At 39.1% G+C, this 20,120-nt stretch overlaps 1 protein-coding gene across 3 annotated transcripts in view; it reads right to left on the reverse strand.

The window, feature by feature from the left end:
* The window catches only part of MAP4K3 (mitogen-activated protein kinase kinase kinase kinase 3), a 212,985-nt gene extending 207,020 nt beyond the window's left edge, over positions 1-5,965 (reverse strand). For 2 of the 3 annotated variants that reach the window (XM_074204313.1, XM_074204320.1), the window contains exon 1: positions 5,729-5,965. In XM_074204313.1, the coding sequence (XP_074060414.1) occupies positions 5,729-5,824 (96 nt within the window). In that variant the 5' untranslated portion in view covers positions 5,825-5,965. The remainder of the gene's footprint in view (positions 1-5,728) is intronic. The other variant, XM_074204329.1, reaches the window with a different exon arrangement.
* Positions 5,966-20,120: the final 14,155 nt, after the last annotated feature.

Consider the following 20,120-nt stretch of genomic DNA (forward strand, 5'->3'; position numbering starts at 1 on the left):
TCTTTTTTCAACAACTTTTTCATTCATTGTCCTTTCTTCCTCTCAGTTATTAGTATGATATATTAATAAACAATTCACAAAGTGCAGAAAATATAATTAAACAGATAGAATAATTTCATAACAAATTTGGAAAAAATGTCAGAAAAGAATAACAAATCATCCTCCAAATCAAAATTTAGATCTATTTTTATAGAAGATAAATAATAACCAATCACATAACTAAAAATAAAAAATCTCCCTGACTTGTGACAGAATCATAATTAAACTAAAAAAAATGATATGAAACCTGACCTTTCATGACCCTTCCAGAAAAGATCTCATAATTGCCTGGACAGTCCATTCATAGAGAAAATGACTAGAAATCCCTTTGCCTAACAGGCCCCCTTGTTGAAGCTTAGATTCTTTTTCTCTAGGTCTTCCCTCAACAAGATAAACCTAGTCACCTTCCTTTCATGCCTCTCAGATTTTTGAAATAATTACTGACATTTACATAGTATTAACAGGTTTATAAACATCTTATCTGAATCTCAATATACTTACTTGTGAGGTGTGAAAAATTTATTATCAGCATTTATCCCATTTGACAGATGAGAAAAGTGCAACTCAGAGAAGTTGTGATTTTTTTTTTTAAGATTTTGCAAGGCAATGGGGTTAAGTAGTTTGTCCAAGGACACACAGCTAGGTAATTATTAAGTGTCTGAGGTCGGATTTGAACCCAGGTACTCCTGACTCCAAGGCCGGTGCTCTATGCACTGCGCCACCTAGCCACCCCAGTTGTGATTTTCCTATGGTGAAACAGCTAATGAGAACCTGATGCAGAACTGGAATTCTTCCTGCCTCTACCACAGCAGTGGTATCAAACTCAAACAGAAAAGAAGGGAAGGATATAAGAATTCCGTGCACATACTGATTATGGAAATCATATATTCACAATGCCTATGTTATATTTTATTTATTTTGTCAAACAATTCTTAATTACATGTCAATCTGTTACAGGGCACACTTAAGAGTGTTCTGGCTGTGGGTCTAACACCTCTGGACTGCATCATGCTGCCTTTAGACTCTTCATAAACTTAAGACTTGTTCACTTATCTATCAACACTTCCCCCTCCCCAAATTAAATAATCAAGGTTTCCCTGCCTCATCTACAGAGAAATCACAATGTGTTCAAGCTGGATGATGACCATCTATTTGGTGTGTTTTAGATATGAGAAAACTGAGACTCAAGAGAAAGTTAAGTGATCTATCTAAACTCACAGAACAAGTTAGAGGCAAGACATGAAATCAGAAGCCAGTCTTCTCACTCCCAGCAGAAAGTAGTGCTCTCTCCACTACCACTCCAAACAAGTCAACTCCCTTTATTATTTTATTTCATCTCTGTTTTCTTCTGAACCTTCTTTATATTCTTCATGTCTCTCTTAAATAATGAGATCCAAGAAAGACATTATCTGACAATTACTGGCTCTAAAAGATTTATCAAGAATTCTACAGATTACACAGCACTGAAAAATATTCCTAGCCTTACAAGTCAAAAGACATTGCTTTGACATCACAAGAAATTGACACTTTATTTGTCCAAGATCTCATTTCCTTTCCTTTTCCATCATTGTCACTTCTTACCTAACTAAAAGGAAGGGTCTTCTTTATTATTCCTACTATGCTAATTCCTGTGGCAAGGAGCTTGTAATCTAGGAAGGGAAAGACCAGACAAATAATTTTAAGACAAAAAGTGGTAAATGCCATAAGAAGAGGGCAAGGGCAAATAAAAGTGGATCAACATTTGATTCCAATAATTTGTATGTGCACTGTGTGCACAGGAATTTGAAGAGGGAAAATTACTTTCAGAAGGTTTCAAGAGAAATGGCATTAGAGCAGAGCCTGATGGAGGTACAGGTAGGGTATAAGAGATCAATTTAGGTAAAGAAAATAGGGAGGGAGGGGAAATTGCTGTTCTGGAAGCAGCAACTTTGGTTGCTAGTTGTCTGGCTGAAAACACAGGATATAAAAAAAGGACTGGGGTAGACTGTATCGGAAAAGCTAAGCTTGGACCAGGCAGAGATTTTTGAATGCCAGCTAGGGACTATGGGCTTAATTGGTAGGCAAAGAAAGGCAACATGATCACAGTGCTCAGGAAAGTTAATCTGGCAGTAGTTTTTCAGATGGAATGGAAGGACAAAGAGATGAGAAGCATTGAAACCACTAAAGAGATTATTACAATATTTGGGGGGAAAATATGAAGGTCTCAACTATTAGAACAAAAAGGAGGGAATAAGTTCAAAAGACAGTGGAATCTACAGGATTTTGTAGCTTACTATGAACATAAACCATCAACAAAAGCAGGAAATTCAAAAAGAAGGGAGGAGAGGTATTACATAAGTTTATCAACATCTGATTTGATATAATTTACACGTCAACTGTGTCACAGATCTCTAATCAACTTTTAAGTCAAAATTATATGATTGTTATTGCTTGACTTTTCCACATTATTTCTGAACCTCTTGTACTAAAAATTTTCCAAATCACTTATGTCAGGGACAAGTGAAACAAGGCAACTGAAGAAGAAAGGTGGAGACTCTAAGGATTACTTTGAAAATCACTGTGACATCTTGAATTGGAATAATGAGTTCTGTTTTGGATATACTGAGTTTGAAATGTGAACAAGTCATCCTGGTGGATATGGCAAGAAAATCATTCTGAAGATACCAATGCAATATGTCACAGTAGGAAGAGCAAAAGACTGGGAGTCACAAGATACATATTCAAACACTAGTTTGGTTATTTGCTCCTTGTGTATCCTTGGAAAAGCTACTTTATAAAAGCTCTCTAGACATAAGTTTTCTCATATGGAGTTGAACTCTTAAAAACTCTTAGGTCCCGTCACATATTCCCACCCCAAACAAATCTATCATCCCATGATCCTAAATCATGTAAAGTAAATGACATCAACCAAGGACAGAAAAAAAGCCACATGCTTAGAATAAGCAGCCCTGGCAATCACTTCACTGTGTGAGACTCAGTTCTTTACTTTTTGTTCAACATGGGGTTATATATTTTCATTATCTAGCTCTTTTGAGTTGTTTGTTCACAATGTGAGATTTGTAAGTTTTTAAGAACTATTTAAATATTCACATACTAATAATGTTATTTAGAGGATAGGAAGAAGCCACTGGAGAACACAAAACAATGCCTATTTTATACCTCTTAAACATATTTACACAAATGTTTTTTTTTCATTTTAACCCTCAGGAAAAAAACGATGTTAATATTTTAAAGCACTTTAAGGTTTGCAAGGTTTACTCATATTATCTCATTTGATCCATACAACAAACTTGTGTAGAAGTTGCTATTATTGTGGTCATTTAAGAAACAAACTAACAGAAGCTAAATGACTTGCCCAGGATCACAGAGCTACTAAGTGTCTGGGACTGAATCTGAACTCAGGTCTCTTCAGCACTACTCTAGAACTCTTTTCCACACAATGCTGCCTGCAGGATCTGGTTTACTTTATGGTAGAGATAGAAAGGAACACAGAAGAGGTAAGAATGACAGTCATCTTTAGGTACAACAATAATGCTACTTTAACTTAAAGTAGATAATTGCACAAATATAAAATGTGTACAAATAACAGGAAATCAAATATCCTTATATTTGTATCTCTCCTATATGACACATATAATAAATATGGTACTCAGGGAAATCTTAAGTGCAGACTAGATCTGAGTTCCCTATAAGAAAACAACATCTCTGTCATTTTTGCTTATCAAGGATCCATAAACCTCATCTCTCTGAGTCTCAATTTCTTCACATGTAAAACTTTCAATGATAAAATTTATAGGAGGGAATGGTCAGTGGAAAGAGTGGAAAACCTGAGAATCAGGAAACCAGAGATCAAATTCCAGCTCTAAGTCCTACCACTTACTGTTTGTACATATTTGAATGCCACAATTTATTTGGGTCTCAGTTTCTTTCTATGCTTAAAAAATGGAGAGGGAGAAGGTTTGAACTAAACTTCTAGGTGTCTTACAGCTTATGAACTTACTGATACTCTGTACTTGCCAAATGAAGTCAATTCAAAAGCTGCTTTATCCTTATTACTCTGTAGGGTTAATTATGTGTGACACTTTGGGGTTATTACAAATATGTGCATAGTTCTTTATAGAACACCAAGCTAAATAGGGCTACCACAATGCAAAACCAGCAATGATGCAGGATATTATTCATGAGCTTTCTAGAACTTGATTGAAATGTTTTATATTTATGACTTTTTTGTGTGTTTAATATATATATATATATATATATATATATATATATATATATATATACTGACAGGAAGATGGGAGAAACTATATGCTTGTTTTCTGGAAAATAAACTTCTTAGAAGATAGTCTTCAATCAAAGCAATATATTGTTTTCATCAAGGGCTTAAACTTTTGAGTGAGAGTTTTGACCAATAGAAGTGCATACAAGTAGCAGGCATTTGCCTGAAGGTCAAAAAAAAAAGTAAACAGTAAAACCTCTAAGTTATTTTAGCAGTTAGGAAGCAAACTGAATGATTTAAAGGTTCACCACAGGTAGGGGTAAGGGTTTTCTTTCCTTTTGGTTTCTGCTTCAAGCTCAGTTCAGCTGTAAGAAATCAAAACTCTACTATCTGATAGTTGTTTGGCAAGCCTGTTCAAAAACAGAAAGTGTGATTGAGCTTTGAAACTGGAATCAGGTATCTCTTTCTATTTAAAGCTCTACATTAACTTAGCACACAGCAAAAAAAAAGCCAACGACACTCAAAACATGCCTTAGTTTCCCCACTATAAACCTGAGACTGAACTATTCTATCTCCTGTCTTGAAGGGAAATGCCAATATTAAGCTGCTTCAAAGTACCTTCTGGTACTTGGGTACAGTATGGATGATGTTTTTAAAGGAAATGTTAATAATGCAAAATTAGCAACTTTCGAAGGTTATAATATAGCCGAAGAATTCCTGCTGTGAATTTTTACTTTTGTGCCATTTTTCAAAGGACTTGGCACAGTTTTACATAGTAAACACTCAATAAAAGTTAACTTCACGATCTGCCATTCAAACTAAGATTCTCTTGTCATTAACAGGCCCGTCCTCTTAAGAAACATAAACTTTCTTTTCCCACCCTCTTAAGAAATATAAACTTGAAAAGCAAATACATTAGGGTGTGATTGTTTGCACTTCCTTAAGGATATCTCACAACATTTTTTTTGCTAACACCTTTACATGGTTGAAAGACTGATTTATAGACAACGCTTGTGGAGAACCACCGCCAACTAAGTAGTGCATTATCTAAAGGCATTTCCATTTTCACCCAGCTCTGCCACACTTCAGCACTCTAACAGCAGTAGGAACAAACGAGACCGACGAGAAGGGACGAGGGCACACAGCTCTTTTTTAAGGCTCCTCGTCCGTGCGCGCTCCCCAAGCCGTGTCACAGTTGGGGCAGGAAGGCATTTTGGCCACAGCGGCATCATAAGCTCCCAAGGAACTTGTGGCCAAGCGCCCCCACAGCCACGCGCGGCGGGGCCGGGCCCGGGGGCTCCTGGGGTGCGCGCGGGGGGCCCGCGGGCTCCCACGTCCGGCCCGGCTTCTCGGGCGGCGGTCCCCGCCCGCCCGGCACCGGGGCTCAGCCCCGCGGCGGGGGCCGGGGCCGGGCCGGGCCGGGCCGGGGGGCTCTTTGTTCCCGGGGGGGAGGGGAGCGGCGCGGCTCACCTTGTAGACGTCCCCGTAGGTGCCGCTGCCGATGCGCTGGATCAGCTCGAAGTCCTCCTGCGGGTTCCGGCGGGACAGGTCGAAGCCGGGGTTCATGGCGCGGCCGGGGGTCCCCCGCCTCCCTCCCGGGCGGGGAGGGGGGGCCGCTCCGGGGACTCGGGCAGAGCGGACGCCGCCGAGCGCCCGCCGCCGCCGCCGCCGCCTCCCCTCTGCCTGGGCCGCGGCGCCCGAGCGGGCGGTCACAATCAGCCCGGCCCGGCCCCGCCGCCGCTCCGCGCCCGCGACCCCCGCGCCCGGCCCCGCCCCGCCTCAGACCCAGCGCCCCCGCAGGGAGACGACGCGGGCGCCCGCCGCGATGCCCGGCGGAGCCTCCAACATGGCTTCCGCTTCCCCTCCTCCTCGCCGCCCGCCCCGCCCCCTTCCCCGGCCCCGGCCCCGGCTCAGCCCCGCCCTCCTCCCGCTCGTCCCCGCTGGGAGCCACGGCGCAGCCGCCGCCGCCGCCGGGAGCGAGCCCATGCGCGCGCCCGGCCCGCGGCGCCCCCATCCCTGCGCATGCCCGGTGGGCCGCGGGGGGGGGGGCGCCGCCCGGGGAGCGGGCCCGGCCCGGGGACGCCGCCGCACACGCCTGGGCCCGGGCGCCTGCACCGCGCGCCGTCACCCGCCCGGCGCCCCGCGCCTCCCACACCGCGGCGCCCCGCGCCTCCCGCACCGCGCCTCCCACACCGCGCCTCCCGCACCGCGCCTCCCGCACCGCGGCGCCCCGCGCCTCCCGCACCGCGGCGCCCCGCGCCTCCCGCACCGCGGCGCCCCGCGCCTCCCGCACCGCGCCTCCCACACCGCGCCTCCCGCACCGCGGCGCCCCGCGCCTCCCGCACCGCGCCTCCCGCCCCGCGCCGCTCTCCACTTGCACATTCCCTCCGTCTGCCCGAAGACCCGAGCCCCGGAGCCCGCATTTGGGCGCGACGGCGGCGCCCAACTTGCCCGGCCGCGACCCCAGCCAGGCTCACCCGGGGGGCGGCCGGGAGTGGGGGCTGCCAGGACGGGGGGCTGCCAGGACGGGGGGGCGGCCGGGAGTAGGGGGCTGCCAGGACGGGGGGGGGCGGCCGGGACGGGGGGACTGCCAGGACGGGGGCGCTGCGGCAACCGCTGCCCCAGCCCCGCGCTTTGAGGGCGAAGCGCCCAAGGGGGAGGGCACCGAGGGCCCCCCTGCCAGTCTGGGGGAACCCAGGGAGCCTACCCCCCAAGCCGAGTGCGCAAATGCGCCCGTCGCACCGCAAAGGAACGCCGGGACTGGAATCGGTTTAGTAAAAAATGTCTTAAGCTCGAGAACCCCGCGCTCTGGAGGGGCATTTGCAGATGGGCATGTTTCTGCAAGGCTGGCCTCGCCCGGGCCTGAACAGCCCAGTCTAACCGAGCTGCCCCACCCCCACCCCTGCCCCAGGCGGGGCTGGCATGGCACAGGCTGCCATTCCGAAGCTCACTGTGGGTAGGAACCACCGGGCTCAACCAGGTGGCCGTGGATAGAGCACCGGCCCCGGAGTCGGGACCACCTCAGTTCAAATCCAACCTCAGACACTCAATAATCGCCTAGCTGTGTGGCCTTGGGCAAGCCACTTAACCCCACTGCCTGACAAAATAAATCCTAAAAAAAAATTAAAAGAAAAAGAAAAGATAGGGGAAGCTGAAGACAGGGAACTTGGAGAGGTCCCCTGATTCTTCTTCTGACCCTCCTAGAACTCTACTATTGAAGGGCTGACAAGAGGAAAAAGATGGGTTCTGCTATTTGTTCCCCTACAGGGCAGAACTAGAGGAATGGGTAGGTGTTGTATAAAGGAGATTCTGACTTGACTGGACTTCTACCCCTCTCCGACAAAAGTCCTGCTTCACTGGCTGAATGAGACAGGATAATGATTACTTCAGAATGTTGTAGAATGATTACTGGTTGGAATAAATAACCTCTGAGGTCTATTCTGGCTCTAAGAAAATGTGAAATGATGGGTATAAGGAAGCAAGGCACTTTTAACAATGGAAGGAGGAGGTGGAGAGGAAATCCCGTGGTTGGGGCCTCCACTATATAGTATGGAATTATGTCAATGAGCTACAAGGGGACGACTTTGCATTTGGATTCAGAGTTGGGTTTCAATCTTGGTTCTCCCCCTCAGTATTTTTAGCAAATCAATAATATTGTAAAGTAATATTGATGTAACACACTAAGATTTTTAAAATGATTCACACACATATAAAATCTCATTTAATTCTCACAACATTCCAGGGAAAACATAGTAAGGAAGAGGAAATGGTGAATGAGAAAGATTATGTGATCAACTGGCTAGTAAGGTATCTTGAAGAGAGTTTCCAGTCTATTGCTTCCTAACTCCACATTCACCCTCTAAATTCTCTTCTTGCACAAAATAAGGGCAGTTGAACCACTAGAGAATCCATAAATTCTCTTTCAGTCCTAAATCTATAAACTGGATAAAATTTAAGCCAGATTTTTTTTTCTAATCTTACTTCAGACCATGTGTAAATTTCTTGACTAGCAATTATTTCAAAAACTATGGTGATGGATTATCCAACTGTATTAAATAACCTGATTCTAAGAAAATGAGTAGATGATATAAGACTATCAACTTCCAATGAACAATCTCATTGGGTATTTGGCTGCTTTGATACACAAGCTGCCTTGTCACCCTGTTGGCCCTGGGGCAATACTTTTTGCCTCTGGAACACCTTTCTAAAATTCTTCAACATCATATTTTTTAATATCTAAATCAACCTCTTAAATTTTTTAATAAGCTAAAATAGAAGTGTAGTAAAATAAGTAAAGCAAGCTGTCTCTTTGCCTACATTTTCCAAACCTTCAGTTCTGACCAAAATTATACATAATAACTTGGTGCAGTCAAAAAAAAAAAAAACAGAACCTTGTACTTGCATTCCAGCTTAGCTACTTCCTTCTTGTTTAAGGCACAGAAATATGTGTAAACCCAAAGAAGTGATGTCATGGAATTAAATCTGAAAAGAAATGTAAAACATACAAATGCTAATCCAATGCTACTCACTTCATAGATAAGCAAATTAATGCCTAATGTGTTATATCAAATTTAAAAAACTCACACTCTTTAGGCTTTTGTCTATGTTTCTTTCTCTCTCTCTCTGTATATATACACACACATATACACAAAACTTATGTAATAAATTACATATATAAAGAACTATCACTTTAAGGTTTTCACAGTACTTAAATTTGTTTTCTTGTTGTAAGGAGTAAGGTGATGATTAGAACCAAAATTCTCTTGAATGCCTTTTCCATCACTGGGCAAATAGTTTTGCCCATGTTAACCTCACTTTCCTCTTTTGTAAAATGACAAGATTGATAAAATGATCCCTAAGGTGACTTCCAATTGCATCCAGAATATCCCAAAGATATCTGAATATTTGAATCAGTCTTGAAATGAAAGCCTCTATTGTTATTTAAAAGAGTTATCTTTCACATTTTAAGGTGTGGGATGGGAAAAGGAATTATGTCATGCTAAATAAAACTTTGCTATTTCTGGTTTTTATTATATACTATAAAGTGTCAATGGTGTAGCAGCTTAATTTGTTTGCTGTTTGGGGGCATGTTATGCTGGTACCTCATAGTTATATATATATATATATATATATGTATGTATGTATGTTCAAAATTCAGTGGCATGATTAGCATTCTGATATTAGCAAGACAAACATACCACAGTCCAGAAGGGAAGTAGTTTTGCTATCTTTATCTATCTTTTGAATCACAAAGGCAATTCTCCAAACCTGATAGAGGTGCCACTAGTAACTTTAGTGGTTTCTCTCTTGTTTATTACAATTATCACAAATACAGATAACTCCACATTTGTATCTCTAATATACCTCTTTGAAAGTGTATTGCAGTTTTTGTTTGTTTTGATTAGTTCTACATGTCTTTCCACTTTGAAAAGCCCCATACAGCCCTTTATACTTATATACCAGCAGGTATACTTAATAATATACCCAATTCTATGCACAAAGAGATCATCTAATCCAATTCTCACCATTTTACAAATTGGAAAAACTGAAGTCAAGAGAGGTAAACATTCTTCCAAGGTCACAAAATAATTTTAGTGGCAGTATTGGGGACACACAAGCCACCTACCCCCTTCTTAGAATAATCAATCCCAGAATTGGAATAGATTTTTAGAAGTCACTTCATACAACCTCCCAACCCAAGGCAGGAATTTCTTCTGGAGCATCTCTGCAAAAAGGTCATCTAGCCTCAGCTTGAATACTTCCAAGTAATAGAGAACTCTTTATCAAAGTGTCATTCTTTTCTACTTCTCTAATTGAAAGTGAATGTAAATAACAAATGTTTCCATTTTGGTTAGAAACCTGAGATGTCCCTCCTGGATTGATACACACACACACACACACACACACACACACACACACACACACACACACACACACACACACACACGAACTCAGGTACTCCTGACACCAGGGCTGGTGCTCTATCCACTGCTCCACCTAGCTGCCCCAATAGATGCCTTTTGAAATGAAATCCAGGTCATCTTTTAACCATCTTATTCACAAGGCAAGCATAACAAACTTTTATCAATAACTTTTCTGCCAAGTAGTAAAAAGTCATTTGCAAAAATACTCCAAATCACTAATAATTAGAAAAATACAAATTAAAGTAAATCTGAGGTTCCACAGACCCATCAATTTGGCAAAGTTGACAGAAAAGGTATTTACAGGATTGTTTTTTAAATTTTGACAAAGAACTAAAAATATAGGAAATGACCTGCAGTTGGGGAATGATTGAATAGAATATTATTGTTCTGTAAGAAATGATGATAGTGATCACTTCAGAATAATCTAGAGATACTTTTATGAACTAATAGAGTGAGCAGAACCAAGAGAGCAATTTATTTTTAAAAAAGAAAAAACAAATTTGAAAAAATTTTGATCATATATAACTAAACAGGATCCCAGAGGTCTCATTATGAACCATTTTCTGACACAAAGGGTAATGAATTGGTTGAAAGTTATCTTTTGCACATTGCCCACATAGAAATTTATTTTGCTTATACATGCAAATTTAGTACAAGGATTTCTTATTTCTTAGTAGAGAAGAGGGACAATAGCACAGAGGGAACAGTTTTTGTCAGTTTTTTAATTGAAAAAATTAAATTTTTTTAATGTTGGAATTTTAAAATTTCAATTATGAAAATCTTCCTTGACCATTGATTTTAAACTAACCTGGTTCTCCTATTTTTCTAATCATTTCTACTATTTCTTTGCTTTAACACTTTCTTTGAAAATAAGATGACTCTAAGTATGGGCATTCCTCAAGAATCAGTCCTAAATCATATGCTCTTCTCTCTATATGCCTTCTCAATTCAAGTTGAGAAACTTAAGAGCATATTATATATGAGGCACTGAGCCAACTGCTGAAGTTTTAATATCTCTTATTACAAAGTATTATGTTAATCTCTGGGGATACAAGGATAAAATAAAAGTTTACAATCCAATAGTGAATGTAAGGAGTTGATTTCCATTTGGTTTTCCCAAACTTGGGAAGATAGTATCAGTTTGCATATTAAAGCCTCACTTCACAGTTCTAGACAGGAGTAGAACAAAATACTTTTTGGAAAGCCCAGCCAGTTGTTGTAATCTGGTTTCTGGCATCTTGACCCCTATTCCTGATTCTAATATCTTTGTACTGGACTTTTGCTATGCTACTTCTTGTTCCTGATAAAAATACCCATTTATATTCTCACCCTAAGAAAAAAACTAACCAAACTACTTTAACACTTCTTCATTTCTTCTAGTTTTAAATCTTTTGAGTCTCTGTGTGATTAGAGCCCCTGCCTTTAGCCTATTTCTCATCATTCCAGTCACGATATACTCAGCCAGCTTTCCCACTGTAATATCCTGCTCCTCCACAATATGTTTCATGGGAAAACTCTGGCTGAGTTTGTGCTGATCCTCAACCACACCAGATGGTCAGCATAACTCCAAGTCCATAGTCTTGCTAATGAATAAGATTGGAGTTTGTAGTTCCAGCAGTTTATTATTTAATAATTTATGGATTATCTCTCCCATCAAAATGTAAATTTCTTGAGGGATTTCTTCATTAGTCCTTGTGTGCTCAGTATAGTATTTATCATATAGATAGTACTTAATAGATGCTTTTTCATTCATTCAAACATTCATTCATTCATACATACCATTTTCTCAATTCCCTTTCTTTTATATAAAATATAACCATCCAGAGCTCTGTTCTGAACATTTGTTTCATCCCATCAAATCTTAGTAAAACCACTGAGGACAAATTTTCCCCCTTTGCCCTAAGACTTTTTGTTTTTCTTGTTTGTTACCCAAGTTTTTAGCATTTATATGTAAGATAATTGGGGCCAGGAATTTAGCTACTTCTTGGATTTTATCTCCTGCAAATTTCATCTTAGCTGCTATTCTTCCTTCTTTGTTGTGCCTCTAAATGACATCTACCTTAAGATTTATACCTAGACAATAGTCTGCCTCTCCTCTCCTGTTTAGTTTAAAGCCCTTTTGACTAGATAAGCATTTGACTATATAAAGCATTTAGTAAGTATTTACTGTATACCAGTAGGATGCTAGATTCTCTGCTTACAAGTATAAGAAAGCAAAATTATTTTTAGTCTCAAAGAACTCATGAAGCCTATAAAACTGGAAAGTGAAGGGAGAGATGGGTTTGTGAGTAGGTAAGGCAAGGCTACTGGCGGGAGGCTTAACTATTTTAAAGCATGAGTTGAGATAAGAGTAAAGTGAGCAGACCCAATAATTTCATGTTTTAACCAGTCTTTTTAGGTGAAGTTCATCTATGATCAGGAAATCTATTATCCCTATATTTTAAACTGTGATCCATAAAGCCAAATTCCATTCTCAAACACTACTTTCTTAGTCAGCTGTTTTCTTCTTGGATCCCTTGTTCTCCATGGGTACCAATGATGAAAATACAACCTATTCCCCTGTGATCTTCAGTTTTTTTGCCCAAGATTTTGTCATCATTGGCAGAGTTTTAGTTTCCTTCTGGCAGTACTATTTAGTTGCCATAATGCCCCTTCTGGAATTTTATACTTCATCCAAAGTAGCCTCCTTGCTGTTTCATGATCTTGGCATTCTATCTCTTGCCTCTTTGTCTAAGCTGTCTTCTATGCCAAGAAAACACTCCTTCCTTACTTCCACCTCTTCCTTTAAGGGCTCCACTTATGTGGTACCTCATAAGGGAAGCATTTCCTGATTGCCTAAATTGTTTGTGGTTTCTCCCTCCTAAAATCATCATGTATTTGCTTATCTATCTGTATGTTATATCCTCCCTACGTTAGCTCCTTGAAAGCAGGAACTATTGTTCATTTTATCTTTGTTCTCCAAATATGTAGTAGGAGATCTTATAACAGATATTTAATTTTTGGGGACTGGAAACTACCAAATAATCTACAGAAGGCATCTTTCCTTAGTCTTGATCCTAATACAAATACTCCTACTTCTAACTTTTAAATAAGTTAGATAAGGCTTTGAATTATAAGATTCTAGGATTCTGAAATCTAAGAATCAACACACTGTTCCATTGTGTATAACTTCTGTATAGTTGACATATTTGGATATCCCACATCACCTCAGATTCAACCTGTTTATAACTGAGCTTACCATCTTAAATCAAAACTGGCTCTTCCTGGCTAAAATTTGCTATTTCTGCTAGCCTCATCATTCTCTTATAATGAAAACCTTCGTACCCTCATTCACCCTAATTTTTCCCCAGTTTATGTATAATTAGTCATCGAGTCCCATGGAATCTTCCTAATTCATTTTCTTCCATTTCTATTAATGCCTTCACATTAATTCTAGTTCTTTTTCATTATTATTTCAACTTAAATATTTAATAAGTCTCTCCTATGTTCAAAGCCGACCTAGATTATTTTTAATCAATTAGATTATTGTTTTAGCATCTTGTCTAGTGTCTATGCTCCCAATCTCTTTCCTTATTATCATATCTTACACTTAGTGCCCAAATTGATCTTTCTTAAAAAAACCCCAATTACATAAGTATCATTGGCAAGAAATGGAAATACAAGAAGGAGCAGGATGTAGAAGAAAAATAAGTTACATTAACCTGTGTTCAATTTGATTTGGACAAAATTATATCTAAAATGACTTTTTTGTTGTTCAGTCATATCTAACTCTTTGTGACCTCATGGACCACAATATGCCAATACTGACCATGGGGTTTTCTTGGCAAAGAGAGTGGAGTGGTTTGTTATTTCTTTCTCCAGTGGATTAAGGCAAAAAGAGGTTAAGTGATTTGCCCAGGGTTCCATAGCTAATAAGTAGATTTGAGGCTAGATTTGACTCCAAGTCCATACTCTAGTCACTGGTTTATTCTGGAGGCACTGTGGAAAATGCTGAGGTCCTGTTTGACCAGGTACTCTTTCTCAGTTTTACTTTTCCTCCCTAACTGCTAAATGGACCATATTAAAAAATTAAGTCCTAAGTCATCTGCTTCTCTCACTCTATATTCTCTCACAAAGATAAATGTGTTCTCATGGTTACAACTAGCACCTCTATGCAAATCTCTATCTATAGCCTTTTCTTCTATCTCTGCTTTCCTGTTTAACATTGTCATCTTAATATCCCATTAGCAACTTCAAACATCACCTCATCAGGTACCCTAGTACAATAGGACAGGTGTTGAGACGGGGACTTCAAGATCTTGGACACAGAATCATTCTCATATCATATCTCAACGTTGCTCCCTCCACAGCAGCTTGCAGATTCCTTCTCTTATCCCTGCTACTTTAGTTCAGGCTCTTATTGCCTCTTGCTAGATTATTACAACAGTCCTCTAATTGGTTCTTCTGTTTCTAGTCTGTCCTCCAGGCTATTCTCCTGTACCATATTGTACCAAAGTAATTTTTCTAAAGTTTGTCATACCCTTTCTGGATTCAGTAGCTCTCAGTTGCTTCCCCTTTATCTCTTAAAGCCCTTTACAATCTGGTTCAACCTATCCTGGCCATGTTTGGATATCTCTCTTCTTCTGATACTCTGTGATCCGTGAATCTATGAATAAGATCTAATGTTCTTCGAAAATTGATTTTTTTTTCTGTCCTTCACATGTGACTATCTTGTTCTGGTGCTTTGAAATAGCCAGATCCATTTCCTGGAATGAACTCCTTTCTCTTTTCATTCATCTCATAGAATTTCTCTCTTCCTTCTAGTCACAGCTCAAGCACTATGAAGTCTACATGAAGTCTTCCATAATATTCCCAACTGCCCACACCCTTCCTCTTAATCCCTCTTGTGTTTGTTTCCATTTACTCTCTTTACATTTTATACACACATATATATGTATATCTATCTATCTATCTATCTATCTATCTATCTATCTATCTATATCTATCTATACTTGTCTCTGCCTTTATATTCACTTCTCATATTTTTATCCCCACTGACACAGAAACAACATGTTGTTGGTGGTGGTAGTGTTGTTTGTCCTTTATTCTCAAAGACGATTTTGACATCAAGGAGGTGATGCCATGACATGCAAATGAATTAGATTTAAATGGGGGTGGAGGAATGAATGGGTTGTACAGTCACCAGCCTCATTTTCTCCTCCAGAGTTATATGAGTCCAGTAACCCAATATGGATCAAGATGACTGGAAATGGCCCTGGAGAGCAGTGGAAGATTTTTCTTTTAAAACTAAGATCTTTCTAAGGTCACTGTTTGACTACTCAGTGATTAAGACTGAGTAAGAGAGAGGTGAAGCAAAGAGGTCAAGAATGACCACTTTTACATAGGCAAACATAAATAAATTAATCTGAGAGAGGAAGACCCTCAGGGTTTCTGACCAAAACAGAAATAATTGCTATTTAATTCATTCTTAGCCAATCAGGACCCAAATAGTGATCAAGAGCCCCATTGTTGAGCAATCAAGAAGAGTCACTGGGTACTTAAATGGCTGTTGATTGAAAGAGAGAGAGAGAGAATATTGAAATGAAGGAAGACTCAAATTTGACCTTAGATATTTATAAGTTGTAGCCCTGGACAAATCAAATTTGACCTTAGATATTTATAGGCTTTGTAGCCCTGGACAAGTCACTTCATATCTCTAGGATTCAGTTTTCTTATTTGTAAAATGTGAGAGTTGGACTTAATGGCCCATAGAATTTCTTATAGCCCTAAATCTGTGATCCTATTAGTCTATAGCTATATGACTTTTGAGATATCTTCCAGATCATGATGATCATGATTTAAAAACTAGATGGTACCTTAGATGGAGGCAGGTAGGCAGCTCAGTGGTTAAAATCTTGCACCTAGGTGAGCAAGACCTGGCTTCAAATCCTGCTTCAGATTCTTATTAGTTGTATAATCTAGGGCAAGTGACTTAACTTTTAGCCTCAATTTCCATATCTGTAAATTGGAGATAATAATAGCAATATCTCATATGATTATTATGAGGATCAAATTTTACCAGTTATAATATTAACAATAAAAATAGTTAGCATTTGTGGTTGAAAGTATACACATGCATATACGCAAATATACAATATAAACACATATACATATATATTTATATATATCAGGCTTCTGGGAAAATCACTTAACCCTGTTTCCCCAAGTTTCCTCATCTGCAAAATGAGCTGGAGAAGAAAATGGCAAATCACTTCAATATCCTTGCCAAGAAAATCCCAATTAGAGTCATGAAGAGTCAAACACAACTAAAAAAATGATTCAACAGCAGCAACAAAAAGAAGACATCAATTAAAAAAACCATAAAAATATATACATTTGCAAACCTTCAACCACAAATGAACTCTTGAACTCTCCTTGTTTTTTTCCCGTCTACCAGCCTTTTGCTTTTCTCCTTACTTGGAATGACCATCCTCCTTTTTGCTGCCTATTCATTTCTATCCATCCTTCATAGTCTAGCTCGTCTTTTCCACAAAGCCCCTGATAATTAGAACACAGTGAGCTCTCCTTCAACTTAACACATTTTTAGAACTTTATTAAGTGCTATGTGACATAGTTATTTTGTTTCATATATACATGCCTCTCTAACTAGATGAAAGGATCCTTGGGGTAGGAACTATATCTTATACTTGTTTGTATCTCCCAGATTCCCAGATTCCCAGAGCACCTAGCACAAGCTGACCGAATCCTTGCAGAAAATGACATGTCTAACTAAAATTTTATTTAGTTAATAATTATATCTACTTCTACCATAGCCACTTGAAAAAATTTACGGGTTTGAGCTATATTTGCTTTTATTTCCCTGTAGAGAGAATGGTAATGAACTGTGAAATGACCAAAAGTTAGGCAACAGAAGAAAGTAGAGAAATGAAGGGTTTGGATTTTTCACAAACTGGATAATCAGCTCCTGAATAGATTAAGTGATAAAGACCCCTGCAGGAGAAGAGATACTTAATAACCAATACATTGTTTTCACAATAGTTTTTCAAGCATATATAGATCATTTCAAGTTGGAAGATGATCTTAGGGAGTATTGCAAGTAATTTTAGTAAATTGTTTGCCTTTTCGGAGCACTGCTTCCTACGCACAAATAATTGTTTCCTTTTTATGGCTGGGATGCCAGCTCAGGGGAAAGTATAGAAAACAGTTCCACTTGGAGATCAGGAAAGAAGTGGATGGTGATGTGGTTGCTGAAAGTGTAAAATGTCCTGAATGTAACTGGAAAAAATGTGAAATACTTCAGGCAATAGTTTTCCTTTTGCCACTAACTAGCTTTTTGACATTTGGCAAATCATTCACTTCTTTTCTCATTTTTAAGATCCTTTCATTTTTTTGACAATTAGTAATTGTCAAAGTTCTGTGCCATGTGTTGGAAGAATTTAAAGAATACTTACAACATCTTCATTCCCTTGTGGCTTTATAGTCTAACTTGTACTTAAAGGTCTCTAAAGTCATATACAGATCATTTAGTTCACTGATTCTCAAAGTGTAACCAGTGGGACCTGAGACTTTCAGAGGATTTTTAAGCTCAAAACTATTTCATTAATAATACTATTTTTAAATCTAATACAGAAAATATTTATATCTATAACCCAAATAAATAAAAACTCTTTGGGGTATGAACAATGAATTTTGTCCTTGAAATATATATATATATGTATATATATTAAAACATTTCTATAACACAAGTGGATGAAAATTCACCTTTTGCATAAAACCTCCCTTTTAAGCTTTTACTTAGATAATTTAATCAAGTCAATTTAGTAATTGAGAAGTGGACTTAGAGAGAACTCCCTTAATGGTAAACAAAATATTGACTTGCCTTTTAATCACATCAAGAGTCCTATACATCAAGTTACCCCATAACCTTAGATTCATCCTGGAATGTTCCCTCCACCTTTTCCTGCCTCGTCTCCATTCCATTCTACTTTTGGGGACTGCACTCCTTTTGATTGGACAAGACAGAGGTGACATTTCAGATTCTGCCTTCTGATGGAAAAGCTATTTAAGGACAACAGTAGACCTCCATTTTAGGGGATCTACTCTCTAGATAGACCTCCTCCCCCACTCACACGGGTGAAGTCCTTGACTTAGAGAAATATCAATAAATGGATTTGTTAACTTAATTCTATTGTCTTTTTCTTAAGGTCAAAACCTCTGGTAACATTAATCCCTGATTAAGATAAATTCTGGAAAGTTTATTTCCAAAAGGTCAAAACTAGGTGAGGACATTTCCTCATTTTAAAGGGGGGGGGTCTCTTTTATAGGGAAAAAGCTCAATTTTATGCATGTAAAAGAACCATAAGACTAAAACATTTGAGAATCTCTGACCCTATCCAATCTTCCCCTTTTCTAGATTAGAAAACTGAGATCCAAATTTGGAAAAGTGACTTGCTCATGGTCCCACAGGTAAGTAAGCATCAGATCCTACTCTTTTCATGGTGATATGCTGTTGATTTTCAGTCATGAAATGAAATAATTCCTTATAATTTTGGGTCCCGTAGAACCTCTTTAATATTAACTAAAAGACTGACATGCTATTTCAGTATAAAATTTGATGAAGCCAAGTAGGGCCATCACCAGTTGTTTTGACATGTGTTTTTGCTATTGGACTCCATTTACTCTGGAAGAGAAAATGAGGCTGATGACTTTGTAAAGCTTTTCAATCCAATTCACTTGCAAGACAAGATGTCACCCTCCTGTTTTGAAGAACAAACAACAGCAATAATCTGAAGAAGCATGCTTAGAGAGAACTCTCTTAATGTAAAAGAACAAGAAAGACTGAAGTATAGCCCTTTATCACTCTGGGAGCTGAAGAAAAGCAGAAAAAATTAAGGTTGACTATATCTCATACTTTGAGACTGAGAAGGAATTAAGAAAAGAGTGCTAGTTGTAACAAAATTAACAACTACTGTAATCTAGTTTGAAATCACCACTCTTTAGTACAGACTAACAAGATTTCTATTCATGGAATAGACTCATAGGATCATAGACTTTAGAGCTCAATCATTTATTTCAAAGCTTCCTGATCATTTCTCTATTAAATTATACAATTTTTTTTATAAAGCTCTTGGACTCCAGTTTAGGAAATCTTGATATAATACAATAGCAGGTCATTAACACAATTGTTTTAGACCTTGGCATGGATTATGTTATTAGAAAGGTATTTTATTCTTGATTATAACAGTAACCAGTGATCTCTAAAATTTTGATCATGTAACCTTATCAGTAGTAAAAAAAATTTTGAGTACCCCTTTAAAATATGTCAGTTTATATTATGTATAATATTGCATATTATATATACATGCACACACACACACACACACACATATATATATAATTCACATGTATTGTTACTATATGGTTATATATCTCTACACACGTGTGTGAATCTACACATATTGTTAGGGTACATGTCCCAATTTTTTTTTGTTTTTGCAAGGCAATAGAATTAAGTAACTTGCCCAAGTCAGCTAGGTAATTAATAAATGTCTGAGGTCAAATCTGAACTCAGATCCTTCTGACCCCTGGGCTGGTGGTCTATCCAATGTACCACCTAGCTGCCCTATGTCCCATTTTTTTTAATATGTTTTCCTATTATTCAGTCATTTCAGTTTTGTTCAACTCTTCATGATCCCATTTGGGGTTTTCTTAACAAAGATACTAGAGTAGTTTGCTATGTCCTTCTCTAACTCATTTTACAGATGGGACAAACAGGGATAAGTGATTTGTCCAGGGTCACACAGCTAGTAAGTCTAAGTCCAGATTTGAATTCAGAAAATCTTTCTGATTCCAGGTCCAGCACTCTATCCATTGTGCCATCTAGTTGACCTTTTATATGTATATAGATGTTTACAAATTATACAAGAATTAATATAACT

This window comes from Macrotis lagotis, chromosome 1 (assembly GCF_037893015.1).
Source record: "Macrotis lagotis isolate mMagLag1 chromosome 1, bilby.v1.9.chrom.fasta, whole genome shotgun sequence".
In the NCBI taxonomy this organism is placed as follows: Eukaryota; Metazoa; Chordata; class Mammalia; order Peramelemorphia; family Peramelidae; genus Macrotis; species Macrotis lagotis.